At 35.2% G+C, this 15,222-nt stretch overlaps 2 protein-coding genes across 6 annotated transcripts; both read left to right on the top strand.

Moving 5' to 3' along the window:
• Positions 1-1,573: 1,573 nt before the first annotated feature.
• Positions 1,574-10,203, top strand: LOC121792151. Of its 5 annotated transcripts, none has more exons than XM_042189979.1 (20): positions 1,583-1,710; positions 2,067-2,140; positions 2,244-2,439; positions 2,700-2,869; positions 3,044-3,193; positions 4,560-4,700; positions 5,350-5,410; positions 5,597-5,913; positions 6,276-6,407; positions 6,634-6,741; positions 6,857-6,943; positions 7,462-7,584; positions 7,689-7,809; positions 7,884-8,006; positions 8,323-8,457; positions 8,602-8,741; positions 8,892-9,032; positions 9,159-9,452; positions 9,562-9,678; positions 9,755-10,203. In XM_042189979.1, exons 2-19 carry the CDS (start codon positions 2,084-2,086, stop codon positions 9,652-9,654), a joined length of 2,589 nt encoding a protein of 862 aa, XP_042045913.1. In that variant the 5' UTR covers positions 1,583-1,710; positions 2,067-2,083; the 3' UTR covers positions 9,655-9,678; positions 9,755-10,203. The 5 variants fall into 5 exon arrangements, with proteins under 5 accessions (XP_042045910.1, XP_042045913.1, XP_042045911.1 ...); XM_042189977.1 differs by having other exon boundaries at positions 9,159-9,476; XM_042189976.1 differs by having other exon boundaries at positions 1,574-1,710; positions 2,060-2,140; positions 9,159-9,476; positions 9,562-10,203.
• Positions 10,204-10,905: 702 nt separating this feature from the next.
• On the top strand, positions 10,906-13,312 carry LOC121770012 (protein CHROMOSOME TRANSMISSION FIDELITY 7-like). Its single transcript, XM_042166806.1, has 6 exons — positions 10,906-11,161; positions 11,372-11,606; positions 11,724-11,813; positions 11,894-11,962; positions 12,198-12,535; positions 12,899-13,312. The coding sequence occupies exons 1-6, from the start codon at positions 11,001-11,003 to the stop codon at positions 13,035-13,037; spliced, it is 1,032 nt and encodes a 343-aa protein (XP_042022740.1). The 5' UTR covers positions 10,906-11,000; the 3' UTR covers positions 13,038-13,312.
• Positions 13,313-15,222: the final 1,910 nt, after the last annotated feature.

Below are 15,222 nucleotides of genomic sequence, written 5' to 3'. Positions count from 1 at the left end.
AGCGTTCATGCCATATGCATAATCAGTGGTTTTTAGATTTCAGTAGTTTTTTATTGGTTTTAAATCGCAATTTTATTTATTTATTGTTAGATTTAAAGTAATGTAATTATCTATTTTTATATAATATGAAGTTGTTGTTTTTTTCTTTTTCCTTTTCAATGATAATTGAGTTGAGCTTGAAAATGAGGTTGAAATTGGGGTGAAATAAAAATAAACTGACATGGCAACTGAAAAATAGAGTTGGCGCTTTTTTTTGTCGCATTATAAATACATGATAAGTTAGTGGTAAAAAGTAAAATAATCTTTTTTTTGGTTTGATCATACGTGTACTGAACCCGCCTTTGGCAAATCCGACTAATCCTGCTTGACCGAGTTTGTGGATTAAGGCTGAAAGTCTCCAAACAGGTGGCGGGGTTTGAACCCGTGACCTTAAGGTCACCACAGCTCCGCGCTGCGACCCGTTGGTAAAATACTCCCTCCGTCCCTCAAGAATATGCACTTTTTCCTTTTTAGTCCGTCCCATAAGAATATGCACTTTCTAATTTTGGAAAGTCATTCCTCTCTAATGAAGTGAGACCCATTCTCCACTAACAATATTTTATTTATTTTTTCTCTCTACCTCCCTCTTACTTCACCAATTTTACATTAAAATCCGTGCCAACCCCTAAGTGCATATTCTCTGGGGACGGAGGGAGTAATATACTATCTTTGATCGGCCGAGTCAAATGGAAAACAATTAAAGTTACATGTGATTTTCTTAGTCTTAAAGAATCATTGTTGGACCAACAGAGAAAGAAATGAGAAGTTAAACACGCATGTGTGGTGGAAGTTTCCAGGAAGAATGGGGTGTGGTGTATTTAAAGTGATTGTTTGTGGAGCACCAACACTGTGAACCCACAATTACTTGTCTAGTGCAGCGTGTCGTCCTCACTTGCACTTTCTATATGATAAGATTATAATAATGTTTATTGTTTTTAACATATAAAGTGCATTAACCAGATTTTAATGCAAACATAAGTGCAATATCTCGATTTAATAAAAGAAAATATAGGGACCAAATTACAATAATAAAATTAATAGGGAATTCTATACCATATTTAAAAATAAAATAAAATAAAATTATAGACTCCGATAGTTTTTTTAGGATACACTGATGGATGAGATTGATAAAATTAATAAGAATAGAGATGAGTAAATAAATAATTTAACTTTTTAGTTGATAAATAATTATTAAAATTGCATAATTACAGTTATCCATCACATTCAAATCATACAAGCTACTCACATTTTATTTTTATCAAATCACACCTTATCACCTAAATCAAACCCCTCCGAAAAGCATATTAAAATTAGTTTATTGCTTCTTATCCAAAAAAGTTCTGCATTCCCATAAAAAACTTTTGTTGGGCTAGTCTTAATGGGCCAAGAAGACCTGCATTCCCAACAAATGGGCCAAAAATATTAAAATCTAGGTCTGCTATTTAGCTGGATCAATTGTTGGGCTAGTCTTAGTGGGCCAAAAAAGACCTGCTTCCCATCCCCTATTGCTTAAACCTTAAACCCCACCATTAATCTTCTCCTCTTCTCTGTAGTCTGCTCATACCGGAATAACCTCGCCTACACAATCCAGACCTGCCGTTTCGAGTTTTCCGTCGAGCCCTCGCAGCCTAGCTCTTCGCCTCCATTCCCGCTCCGCCCGGTCTATCTCAGGTGCTATATTTTTCTTGCAAAATTAATTTAATTTTTGGACCGTTTCAAAGTTTTTGTAATTCGGCTTTCAAATTCTGACGGGGCTGTTTGGTATATCTATGTTCTGGCCGTTGTTTGATCTATTGATCATTATTTTATTAATAGAATTGACGTTACCTCATTTTTGTTCTGCATAATTTTTGTTGGGATATGGAATGAAACCAAAATATGGGCGGAAAATGTCAAAATGTTGTAAATTTTCTCAACATTCTGCTTTTATATGTAGTATAGGTTCATGAATGATTAAATTTAGAATTTCTGTTCACCAACTGAGTTACAAAACTTTCAATTCGCTTCTGAACTTCGTTAGAAATCAGGCTGAAGAAGGTCGGCCATGGTGAAATCGAAATCCCAATCGAAGAAGTCCAAAAGAGGGGGCGTGGATTTCAAAGTAATTAACTGAAATTCTTTACTCTGTGCAAGTTATATTTCTTAGTAAAAAAGGATCGATAGTGAATAAATTTCTTAAGTTTTTAAATTTCACTTTTCTGTAGAAATTTAAGCGGAAAATCGGCCGCAAACTGCCTCCTCCGAAGAACTCTACCAACACCGAAATAAAATCTAAAGCGATAGTACTGCCAGAGCAAAGTATAGCTTCTGAAAGGGCGGGTTTAGCAACCAGCAAAAGGGGGTTGACGTTGAAGGAGCTTCTTCAGCAGACAAGTCATCATAATGCTAAATCCCGTAAAGGTATGTTCACTCTCAATTTGTAATATTTCCTTTAGTGTAACACTTGGACATATTGATTGATATATTTATATCAACTCTGCTGGTGTTTCCCCCATATGAATATATATTTCAATAATAATGTCATCCTATGATGCCTAGATGAGTAAGATTACCAAGTGACATCTATTGCAATGTGTTCGGTTAATAAATTTTCCCTTGCTGTTTGATGTCCTTGTTTTCACTTTCTGCCTTATAGTTAATGTGTGTTGCCTTTTTTACAGATGCATTGCATGGTATCAAAGATATACTCCTTAACAACCCTGATGAGCTGAAGTTACATAAACTTGCTATTGTGGAAAAACTTCGGGAACGAATTGGTGATGATGATGAGTTGGTCCGTGAAACGCTTTATCAACTATTTAAGTCAGTGATTTTCCCTGGTGGTACAAAGGTACTTCTGGTCGTTGCATAATATTTTATCTATGAAGTTCATAACTTATTTCGTGGCATCAACTCTGTATGGAATAACAGTTGATTGTTATTTGTAAGACTGGCATTTTCCCCATGTTTTCAAGTTTAAAGCTGAGCTGTTACTTTAGTTGATTTTATGCTTTGACTCTTGCAGGACAACCAAGGACCAGTTGTTTCTTTGATGATGGCATATGTTTATAATGCTATGGCCCATTTAGTACTTGATGTTCGTTTGATGTCATTCAAATTTTCCGACCTTGTTGTCCAGTTCTACCCCTCTTCTTTTCCCTTTTATGCTGAAAAAGTAAGCTTATTGTTTTCTTTTCAGTGCCAGTTGGATGCTTGTTGCAGTAAATCTGTTATTTGTTTTCATCTTCTAAATTATTTTTCTAATGAGAGCAACAGCTTAACTATCTAACTGCACCATGTAGGGTTGATTCTAGATAGTTATAATACAACCCCTATACAAACTGAACTAACACTTTCATATTGGAATATTGGCAAGTAGTTGCTGAAACCGAACCCCCCATAACTGCTTTGATGAACACATCAGCCACCTACTCCGCTGTGGGAAAAAAGCGAATATCTAACTCCTTGATCTTTTTGTATCCTACAAAATGTTTATCAATCTAAATATGTTTAGTTCTTGCAAAATGAATCGAATTTGACACAATAGCAACCGCACTCTTGTTACCACACCAGATAACCGGATCACGAGGAAGATTGATCCCAATTTCATGAGGCAGAGACAATGTTATCAAGTAGCGGATATGGCGGCGCCATGGCGCTATGGCATGGCGTTCTGTGGTGGAAATGCCATAGCAACATGGGGCTGCCATAGCACCGCCATATCCGCCATTTGACAACATTGCGTGTGTACTGCATTTAGGAATGAGGCATTATGCAAGAAACATGGATGTTAGAGCTGTATTTTATGCTTTATTAATTGTTTTAAAAGTTTTAGATGTTATATTTTTGTTATTTTCTAATTTTTGAATTATGTATAAATAATAAGTATTATTTTATTTATTTAATTATTGACCGCCATATCCGCCATACTAATACGCCATATCCCTGTGGCGGTTTTTAGGCGAACCGCCATAAGCCGCCATACGAGATTGATAACACTGGGCAGAGATTTGTTCCAGATTACCTCAACTGCAGAATCTGCCAAGATATGGCGATACTATGACTCTGTTGAACTGTGAGAAATCACATTTTGCTTCTTAGAGCTCCAAGAGATAAGATTGGGACCCAGAAAAACAAAGAAGCCTCCCAATTAGCATTACAGAATGCTTTAAGGTGAAGAAAGGATGAGGGATGAAAAGCAAAATTAGATCATCATCTTGCTCTATGGGTAGAGCTGTGTGCAAAGTGATCCGTGCATATAACTGTATGGTTAAGTTACAACAGCATTACAGAAAATGAGAGGAGCAGCTTAAGTATCTAACTGCATAACTAACATGCCACATCAGCTTCATTCTAGATAGATCTAATGGATACTGGTGGAGTCATTCTGTTACCTAACTGTTTCTTTATGCTCCACCAACACCATGGAAATTAAACTCTGATGGAATTTAAGCCAACTTCCAATTATTTTCCCATTGTTAGTATTGATTTTTTTACACTCCTTATGATCATCTAACATAGAATCTTGGTAATCTCTACAGGTTCTCCAAAACTATGAAAATTTCCTACGGAAGAACCAGTTTTTAGAGGATAAGAGCAAATTAAAGAGCATTCTAGCTGGATTGGTTCGTTGCTTATCACTATTGCCATGTGAAGACAGAGAACACGTGGCAGCTAAAAATGTAATATCTGGTGGATAAATGTTACTAGCCAATGTTGGAATTCCTAATTTCCAAATTTATTATTGTTTTCAAGCAAAGTTCTATCATGATCCCATTGCCTTATTCTATACCATGTGAAGAGGCCTTTCATTCAATCCTCTATTCCTTTAGCTGTTAAAAATCTAAATCATCTCTAGTAAGAATTTGCCAGTTTTCCCTGTTCGACCAAGTTACACAAGTCCAGAATCTAATGCCATAGAATGTCCTTGTTTGCTTCTACCACATCCTAAACTGTGCTCAGTTGGTGAGAAGGGGATCTAATTTTGGTTACTTATGAATGGTGTGTGCAGAGTCACAAGCGTGATCTTTAGAGCCCTTCCTAATGCATGGTTTCTTATGCTTATTTGTTGGGCAACTTTGCATTGCATAATGAGCATGCTGTTTCTCTGAAAATAAAATGTTCTGTGTGTGAGTCTGTGATCTGCTAAAAGTGAGGCGGAATATTATATATATTATTGTAGCCTCTATTTATAAAGTCCAACACCTTAGAGCATTTTTGGCTATATACTGAACTATTAACTATATTTCATTACTTTTGTCTGCTTGCTGGTGTGGATGGGTTTTCTTCTCAGTTGTATTTTATATAGCTAATCTTGACCAATCCTTGCAGGATATTGCAGCTCTTGAAATTCTTCATGCTTTTGAGCCTGAGATTGCAATAGAACCTATTGGTGAGTTTCAGAAACATTTCACTTCCAGTTCACTTTTTATCTTTTAATCTTAGTAGTTTGACACATCTGCTAAAAGAAATATAGGTGTTTATCTAACTTAAGGTCTCTTACAAAGGCAATATACATTAGATATCTCAGTTTGTAGAAAAAGCTATTCAATACTTAATTTATTTTCATATTTGGCAGGCCTTGTGGATTTTACCAGGCAATTAAAAGATATTTTGCCTATTTTAGTTGCTTGTTTCAATGATTTCATGCCATTGATGCATAGCACCTCCCAACTAGATCTGCAATCATGTGAGTGTATGCAGTTTTTACTTCAGAGTATAGAAATCATAGTCAAAGTTTTGGTTGGTGGGATTTGTGAAAGTGAATCAGATACAAAGATTATTCCATTTTGCGGGAAGCCTGGTTTGACTCCATGCAATAAGTTACTACCAGCAGTGATATTAAAGAAGTTATGGGACGTCTATCCTCTCAACCTAGTTCATCTTACGAAAAAGGTAACCTTATTCCTTGTAGTCAACTAGTGGTTTCAGATTTTCCCCGAGTCAGATGTGGTTTTCTTCAGGATAAAATTGTTCATGCAAGATGTGTTTGAATATGAAAGCTTTTTAGACTGACCTTCAATAATCAACATGTTGGCCCAAATTGGTGTGGCAACTCAATACCCTTTACCTGCCAAATCTTTACTCTTTTGCTGCATACTTTGTCTCATCAGTTTATTGTTTATTCCTACATCTATCTGATAATTGAATTGAATATGATCACCTACTTCCTTTTAGTGGTTGAGTTACCAATAAATGATGTTTCTCAATCTCTAACGTTATAAGCCTTTCATTTTGTTTTATTTGGTGTCTTGCAGGATTATCGAAGAATATCAATGCTGAATACAACAATTACCCAAATATTTTTGCAGTTGAAAAACTGGGACCAGTCTCCCTCGGTTTTGTTGGATAAGTTTTTGGAATTCATTGAAAGCTCAATGGCTACAAAGGTTTGCTTTGACTCCAATTATTTGCTCTTACATATAAATTAAACTCTACCTGGTAATCCTGAAAAACAAGTAATGTTAGAATCTGGTTTATTTGATCATCACTTTGGTTTCTTTAATGTTAGTTTCTGACAACTGGCAGAACGGGCGTTTGTATAAATCATTGTCTGTGTTTGATTTTTTAAACGGTTTCTCTATGTCCTACCCGATAATTAAAATATTTGTGCAGATGCAATCGGGTAAGATTGTCAATGAGAAAGACTTGGTTCCACTTATACCATACATACCAAAATTAGTACTTCAAATATCTGGTAGCTGGAGGTCTCGTATCCTTCAGGTTTGTTATGGTCAGATATTCATATATGCTATTTATGGTTAAGGCTAAGTTTTTATTCTTTTATAATTTTATATATTACCTATTCTCAAGTTTTGAACCTCATTTATCATCACAGGCTTTTACTGAAGTTTTCAAGAACTCCAGCCCAGAGTCTTCAATGAAATTAGCTTGCATTATTGCAATTGAAGAAATGCATGCTCATGTAAGATGTTAATTCTATCTGTATATCGGTTTAATGCTTGCTCCTTTATCATCACAGGCTTTTGCTGAGGTTTTCAAGAAAGAACATTATTCTAGAATTGATTTTATTTATTTGTTTGCTTTTGTGTATCTGTTAACAATATTGCGGTTGCATGTTATTAAGATTTCTAATCCAATGTATAATTTTCAAGCATCATATCCTATACAGAAATATCTTCATCTTAACCATTTATTATGTATTTCTAAGTCCTGGTATCCAGTGACAGTCAACACTCCTGCACCTAAAACAAGTAGATCTATATAATAATAATACAGCCAAAGTTGACCTGTGTAATTTTGAAGACCCGATGTTAAATTGCTATGAAGTGTGAATAAACAATACTCATGTGTGTCAAAATTGTATACTAATTTTAATACTATTCTGTTTTGTTATTATATACTTTCACTTTGTGATGAAGTATTATTAAAAAGTATAATATACTCTAGAAAAATATGAGCCTAAATGTATTGGTGCAACAGGGACGGAGATCACTTTACCTTGATGAGAGTGATCCTTCTTTGTTATCCTATCAGATCAGCTGGATACAGGATCTTCCTTCACTGCTAATTTTGTTAGATGACAAAAGCCTTGCATGTTCAAAGGTAGTTTCCTGGCATGTAATGCTTTAATATTTTCTCCTGAATACTTATATGGAGTAATTATTATCAGTACCAGACTCCTTTATCAGTAATTGTTCTTTCTGCAGGCTGTGTTACGACTTCTTTTGTATGTAGGGCAATTTGCTCCACTTGACTCTCCATTCTCGCGAGAGTTTGATACTTTACAGTTTAGATTTAAAGATTTCTTTTGCAAACTAGTTGAAAATGGTATATACTTCTACCCACTCTTCATACTTTCTTTATCCTTGTCCATGTGCTGACTGGAATGCTCTGCTTTGTAGACAAATGCTTTGGTCCCTTCATAAGGCATGCAGGAGATATCAAGGAGCTTGCCATTTGTTGCCTTTATTACTTCTCTTACATGGACTCTCTGCTTCTGCAGTCACTTGTTTCATGTTGCTTAGGTAAGTATTGTTGAACTTCATTTTGTGCAGTTAATTCTCTCCTGCTTGTTCTCCTCTTTTAAGGAGGATATGCTGAAGAAAGTGGTTGAGGTGGCACAATGCCGATAACCATCTCACAGCAAGTTAATAGATTTGTTTGCTGATCTTGTTAAAAATGAAGAAAAAATTCTTGTTGCTTTATTTATCTGAAGGACATCGAAGTAATATAGAGGTTGTCTCTGAATTTTCGAAAAGAAGAATATATCTATAGAAGTTGGGGATGTGACTGATGAAGAGTATAATTAATGTGTAGATTTGCTTTGTCTCTTGTACCCAGGCAATGTTCTTGAGCCGTTATTCATATTCCGCATCTTTGAAGTTCTGCAATCTTCCTTTAGAGCTGGCCATATTCTGTTAGCAGACTATATAAGTATCCATATCACTTTACTCTCACGGTTTCAAGTTTATCCAGGTAACTAATTTTTCTGGGAGTAGCATTTCAGGATGTGAAATTTTGTTGAATTATGATGTATATTGCTGGGAAAGTATGAATTATCTCTCTCTGTCTAAATTGTTGTATATGCTTGTTATGTTACTTATATGTCATTGTTTGCAGATCCAGTCGCCGAGAGTGATGGGAAATCACAATGGAAGACATTTAAGAATGTTACTAGAGTTGTCTGTTCATCTTTGTCACAGATTGGTGATGATAATCTTGTCTTGCAGATGCTGGAGAAGATAATTGTTGATCAGATTGTATGTTAATCCTTTTTGGTTACTTCCCATATTGATTATTTTCTTCGAACTCCCTCAATGAATCATATTAACTTAGTTCTTAGATTATCTCACTTATCTCTAGAACTAAGTGGTGAAAATAACTTTTTATATTCAATTATTATTTATCAGTGTTCGGATATACCTTTGGACAATAAGTGCGCCTTTGTCAGATTGCTTCTCACACTTGACTCAAAGCCGTCAAGACTTTCGGATATGAGTGTTGTGAGCATGAGCCATGTTCTTCCACAATACATGACCTATGTGTTATCTGTAAGTATATTTCTTAATTTTTTGTTTTGTTTTAAAGTTGGTATATTTTTCCAGCTAGTTTCAACATCATCAGTTTATTTAGTTACATCTCTCATATATAAGTTAAATTATGTCTTTTCGGTGCAGAATGTTCGGTACAATGATGAAGATTTGATGTCTGTGATCAGTGTAAAAAGAAGGCAATATTACTTACTACCTTGCTTTTATCTGATTTATGGGAGCAAAAGGTTATTAAGTCTTGTGTTAAATGTGATGGGATCTTGGGTATCTGAGGCTAGTTCCTCAGTTGATCGTTCGAATACAATATGTAGCATTGTCTCAGTACTCCTTCTCATGAATGAAGATGTCAAGGTCCGTCAGATTCTTCCGTCATGCAAGATTGAGATGGCGAGTGTGTTACAGAATATGCTCAACTTACTGGTACGAATGTTGCTTCATTTACAGGTCAAATTTTAGTACTTTCTTTTCCATTCCGAAGCCCTAAATTATTTATGACACCACAATAAAGTCTCTTTTTACTTGTGAATAGACTTGTGGTGAAGGGCCAAACATGACTTTGGAGGAAAGGTATAACATTGAGAGGGCATACAATCAGTTGAGAGTAATCACCAACAATGAGTAGCAGTATAGCTGTCACACCGAAGAAGTGAGAAAGTACCATCTTTCCTATCTTTCGACTAAATTCTCCAAGCCACGTTCCTCCAATTGTTGTTTATTTACAGTAGAATGAATCTCGTGAAGGAGGAGCTGGTTTCTACTTTGAATGTTAAGGTGAGTACATATTTCTTGTCCCAGTCTGTCTCTCCCAGAATTCTCGATCAACAAGGGGTAGACATGCCCGATAAAAGCCCTCAGCCTGCAGGCCGCCCAACTACATGTGCAACCATCCATACCTCAAGGACTGAGGCGTCGTTGAATGTAGGTCGCATAGTTGACATCTCAGATACTTTTCACTGTTTAGCAGATCACCTTCTCCTCTCGTATGTATTAGCCAGTAATGTGCATATTTTGATTTAGATAGAGCCATTAATTTTTTTTGCTTAACTCGAATTTGTTTGTGTCACAGTGTGACAAGAGAGTTTCTCCTCAACTTATAGTTTAAGCTTAGGAAAATTTTTCTCGGATGCTATAAAGTGATGGTTACACTTTTGTCATTTGTAACCATTTTTAATTCGTAGATTACCCAGTTTAAAGAGCAAACAATACTATCAAAGGACCGAATATATTATTTGAAGGTATTACACAATATTCAAATTATGATGTTCAGTTTATATTAGTCAACTGGTGTTTGGTGATTCTAGCATTTATTTTTTACAAGTATTGAATATGATATTTTAAGTATGTTTAAATACCTGAAATAAAATTTCAAATTTATCCAAAAATATTCTTAAAAAATTCTTTAGTATACAAATACGATTAGCATAGTCATATGATTGTGCTTAGCAGAATATGAGTCCTGTTTTTGGATATATTATTATTAATTTTATAATAAAATATGAGTGAAATAAGTAATAAAATATATTAATGAAAATAGTAATAATAAAATAAAATAGGATAATAACTAGTGAAAATCCTACTTCTAAAATGAAAAAAATGAGATTTACTTAAAGAAGTATATGCAACCTCCCAGATATTGATTACTATTTCCATAAACTTGAATTCTTAATTAGTTTTGTATTCTGATATAGTAGTACTCGTTTAGGTTTTTTATTTTTTATTTTGAAATTTGACACAATTTTAGTTTAGTTTGTTTATTAATTTTTCGGTGAATTCGGTTTGGGCTCAATTCAGTTTGAGCGAAAAATCGAAAAAGTACTCCATAAAAGATTATAGTCTTATTTTATTGTAGCACCAATGCGAAAAAGTAGAAAAAGATTTTGGCGCGAAACGAAATTCTGTGTTTAATGCTTTATAGTCGCAGGCTTTGCAGCCTAACATCGAAACAAATTCAAGATTAAATCGACGGAAATGCAGCCAAAGATCAACGCTTTCTTCAAGCCGTCGCCTTCTTACCCACCGAAATCATCTCCATTTTCCGGTGATTTATGTGACGTTATTGCCGGAAAATCAACCGCAGAACCAGAACCCGACATCTCCTGCAAACGCGCGCATTCTGGTCGTCTAGAAGGGTAATTCTCGTCGTTTGTTTGTATATCACTTGAATTTATCTCGTTTAGATACATTCGATTAATCTGTGTGGGTGTTGACCTTTTACGGGCTTAAATTTGGGGGAATTGGGGATTTCAATGAGCTTTTGCACTCTTAGCACATTTGTTCTCTGTTTTAGGTTTTTATTTCTCTGCTAATGTTTAGCCTTTTCAATTGATTTTTTATTACAGAGAAACATCAAAAGGGCATGAACTTGAGGACAAGCATACCAAATTGAAAGGCAAGAGCAGCGAAGTTCTAAACAAGAAGAGAAATTATGCACAGATGTTTTTAAAAGTTGGACAGTCCGATTTTCTATTGCATACATGTAAAGTGTGTAGTTTCCAGTATGCTGCTGGTGATGAAGAAGATGAAAAAGTCCACAGAACATTTCACAAGAACTACACCCATGGGTTACCTTTTAAGGTGGTTGTAATCTGTGTTTCCTTTTCATATGCTGCTTGGTAGTTAAATGAATGCTAGTGTATTTTAGTTTCTGTGACTGTGGTTATAAATGAAATGGAGTACTTATTTTACTGTAAGGGTTGGCGCAATGAAAGAGTTATAGATGAACTCGACAAGGGGCGCATAATCTTGGTGCAAGATGGTGATCCTCCATCTCAGTTCAAAAAGGTAGTGGATGGTTAAAGAGCTTATGTTTGATTTACTCTTCATTTTTGGGAGCTCTAGTTGTTGATTTGGTATGAATGCAGGTTGAAGATGTTGTGAGGATGATGGAAACAGAGCTTGGAGAGGGGTGGATACTAAATAAGCGGAGTAAGGTATAAAAAATATACTGTACTCTCCAATGCTTAATTCTTCATGATATTAAGAATTAGTAATTGCGCAAGCATCAAGAATAATGATGGATCTTTTGTTAATTTGTTTATCAATTTTCTTCTCCTTGCCAACTTCTACTTGAAAACTAGAATCTCAAACAACATATATAGGTCAAAATAATTTCCTGGCATCTAACTTGCTAGTAGCATGAAATATATGCATTTTGTATAACAACAGGTATATCTATTTATTTCATCGCAAAGAGTATGTGGATGTCTAGTTGCCGAGCCAATAATAAAGGCCTACAAGTTACTCTCAAGCTCACTGGGTGATCAAAATCACCTTCCTGCCAAGGAAAAAAAGAGGACCTCTTCCACCCTTCAATTTGGGGTTGTTAGTCTACAGAGGGAAGTCATAAAAAAGGAACGTTTCAAACATCCAGACGAAGGAACTCATGATGGAATGGTTTTGTGCAAGAACGAGGCTGTACCAGCTCTTTGCGGTATTAGAGCCATTTGGGTCTCTCCTTCTAACAGAAGGAAGAACATTGCTAGAAGTTTGCTTGATGCAGCAAGGTAAATTTTTTGTTCATTCAGTTCTCATGGTATTGTTTCATTAGATTAGTTAAAAAGAAAAATATCATTATTCTCTAGTTTCTATCGAAGAAAACAAGTTATATAATCAAAAGTAAGGGTGATTTTTGCTTTTTACACCTCAACAAAGCTCTATAAAATGACCAAATCTTCAATATCATGAATCAAATATCCTTCAGTCCCATGCACAGTATTAGCATCTTGCCATCTAATTTTTTAGAAGTCTTAGAAATGAGTTCACATTTAAATTAAACCAGTTCAATTTCACTTGTACTGCATCAGCCGAAGCTTCACTCTTGATTCTTAAGAACCATAATTTGATATAGAATTTTCTTTTTGTTACAGGAATAGTTTCTGCACAAGCATGGTTCTCAACCATACAGATTTAGCATTTTCTCAACCAACCACGCTGGGGAAAGCTTTGATGTCCAGCTACACAAGAACAAATTCTTTTTTGGTCTACACGACTGCTAATATGGACTAGAGGTTATTTAAATTTTCTTTTTAAGTTATGATTCTTTTAAATTCTTCTTCCAAATCTAGTCTTGCTACTTCCCTTTTAAGTTTTCCTTCCCAATTTTTGTTATATGGTCTTATTTTTCAGTTTTTACTGAACAAGGTATATAGATTCTTTGAATGTTGAAATATCTTAGTTTCAACTTTATGATAGTTAGAAAATCTGTTTGAAATAGTTTGTCGTGTTTGATCAGGTAATGACTTGATAACTTCACAATGAAATGAAGAAATAAATTCCTTTGACCTCTGACTTGTTACTTTACCCTGTGTTGATCACTAATTCTTTAACTGATTATTCTCAAATTGAACAATATTTGGATGTTTAATGCAGTCAAGGAAGATTCCATGTTAATATCCGTTTTTTTTGTAGCTAAAGTAAATTCCAAAGAAATTGATGAGCAAATTTAAAGCTTTCGAAAATTCCACTGGTTGATACATCCTCGCTGAGTTTTACTACTTAGTTACTACATTAGTCCTTTTTTTTCTCTTTGATATAACTGAGGATTTAACTTAAAAAAAACTCTCTATGGATCCTTTCTATTCTCCAGTTGTGATATGAGGCGAAGCTACAATGAAATTGAGCTTCATTTTCGATGCAATTTCATATGTGGATGGTTCGTATTATATTACCTGACTTTACCTAAAATTTACACAACTTTAAATCCAAAATCTCAGCCCAGAAGGGGTAATTTGACATAGCACTGCCATCTGCATTATTACTAAAGAAAGCTCCTTATCATGTGCAATATATTTTCACTTTTGGTTTTTCATTTTTTCACTTGTGGGGCTATATAAAATTATAGTAAAGTTACCGTTTGTTTAGTTACCTATGTTCTTCTACCCCAATCAAAAATGTGTTTTTGGCTACTGGTTCTCGTGTGAAAATGAGAAATACTATAGGAAGAATAATTTTTTTTAACTACTATGAGTCTCAAAATGAGAAATTTATTTGATTCTCCTGTTATACTCCTTACTATCATTATAGTGGAAATCACTTTCATCTTACTATTAAGTTATCACGTAAATTTTTCTGAATTAGAGGACTGAATCTCAGATTTGTGTATTAACAAAAAATGGTTTAAGCCTAACTATTCTTGAATAGACACTATTTTGGAATACAGATCAAAACTAAATAATGGAGAAATACATTTTCTCTTTAGGTATCATTACTCATGACATAAGCAAACAAAATAAAAAGTTAAGAGATGGATTTGAAAATATGGAGCAACTAAGACGAAATTTACGAGACGTGGTAAGCGGTACCAATCTTACTTTCGTCTGAAAGGCCAGGGGCATAAGGCCATCCACAACGTTGTTCCTATACTGTTCTTATACTGTTTCTTAAACCACTATTTGAGGGCCCTACTGTACTTTTTTACTCCATTCCTTAACTAAGGAACGGAACCTGCAACCCTTCGTTCCTTAACCGTTCCTTAAATTACTATTCATTCAATTTCATTTTTTTATTTCCAACCCAATTCAATTTAAATAAACACACTTTATTAAAAAACAAACACACTTTATTAAAAAACACACAACATTAAAAAAAATTACAACTTAAACTTAAAAAAATAAAAAGCACACAATTAAAATCCTAAAAAAATAAAAGTACACAATTTTAATAATTTCATCCGCCAAAATTTGCCCAAATGTGCTCAATTAGATCCTGTTGGAGTTGGGTGTGGGCACTAGAGTCGCGTGTCCTTGCACGAATAGATAATCGTTCTTGTATAGACGGATGCACTCCACTTCGAGGCGGACTACTTGCGGTTGAGCTTCCGGGGGATTCGTCGTCGAACCAATTTCCCGCCTCGGGTCCTTCGTCTTGGACAATCATGTTGTGCAAGATTATGCACGTATACATGATATCGAACATGTTTTCCATGAACCACGTACGAGCCGGGGCTTTGATGATGTTGAAGCGCGCTTGGAGAACCCCGAACGCCCTCTCCACATCCTTGCGAGCAGCCTCCTGCTTCTGCGCAAAAAGAGCCTGCTTTGGGTTCGCAGACCCACTGCACGTCTTCACGAAGGTAGGCCACTTCGGGTAGATGCCATCGGCGAGATAGTACCCCATTTTATAAAGCCGGTTGTTGGCGACGAAGTTGATGGCCGGCGCTTTACCATCCAAAACTTCGGTCAAGAGGTCGGAC

This window comes from Salvia splendens, chromosome 2 (assembly GCF_004379255.2).
Source record: "Salvia splendens isolate huo1 chromosome 2, SspV2, whole genome shotgun sequence".
Lineage (NCBI taxonomy): Eukaryota > Viridiplantae > Streptophyta > Magnoliopsida > Lamiales > Lamiaceae > Salvia > Salvia splendens.
The sequence above is the reverse complement of the archived record's forward strand: the minus strand, read 5'-3'. Positions and strand labels throughout refer to the sequence as shown.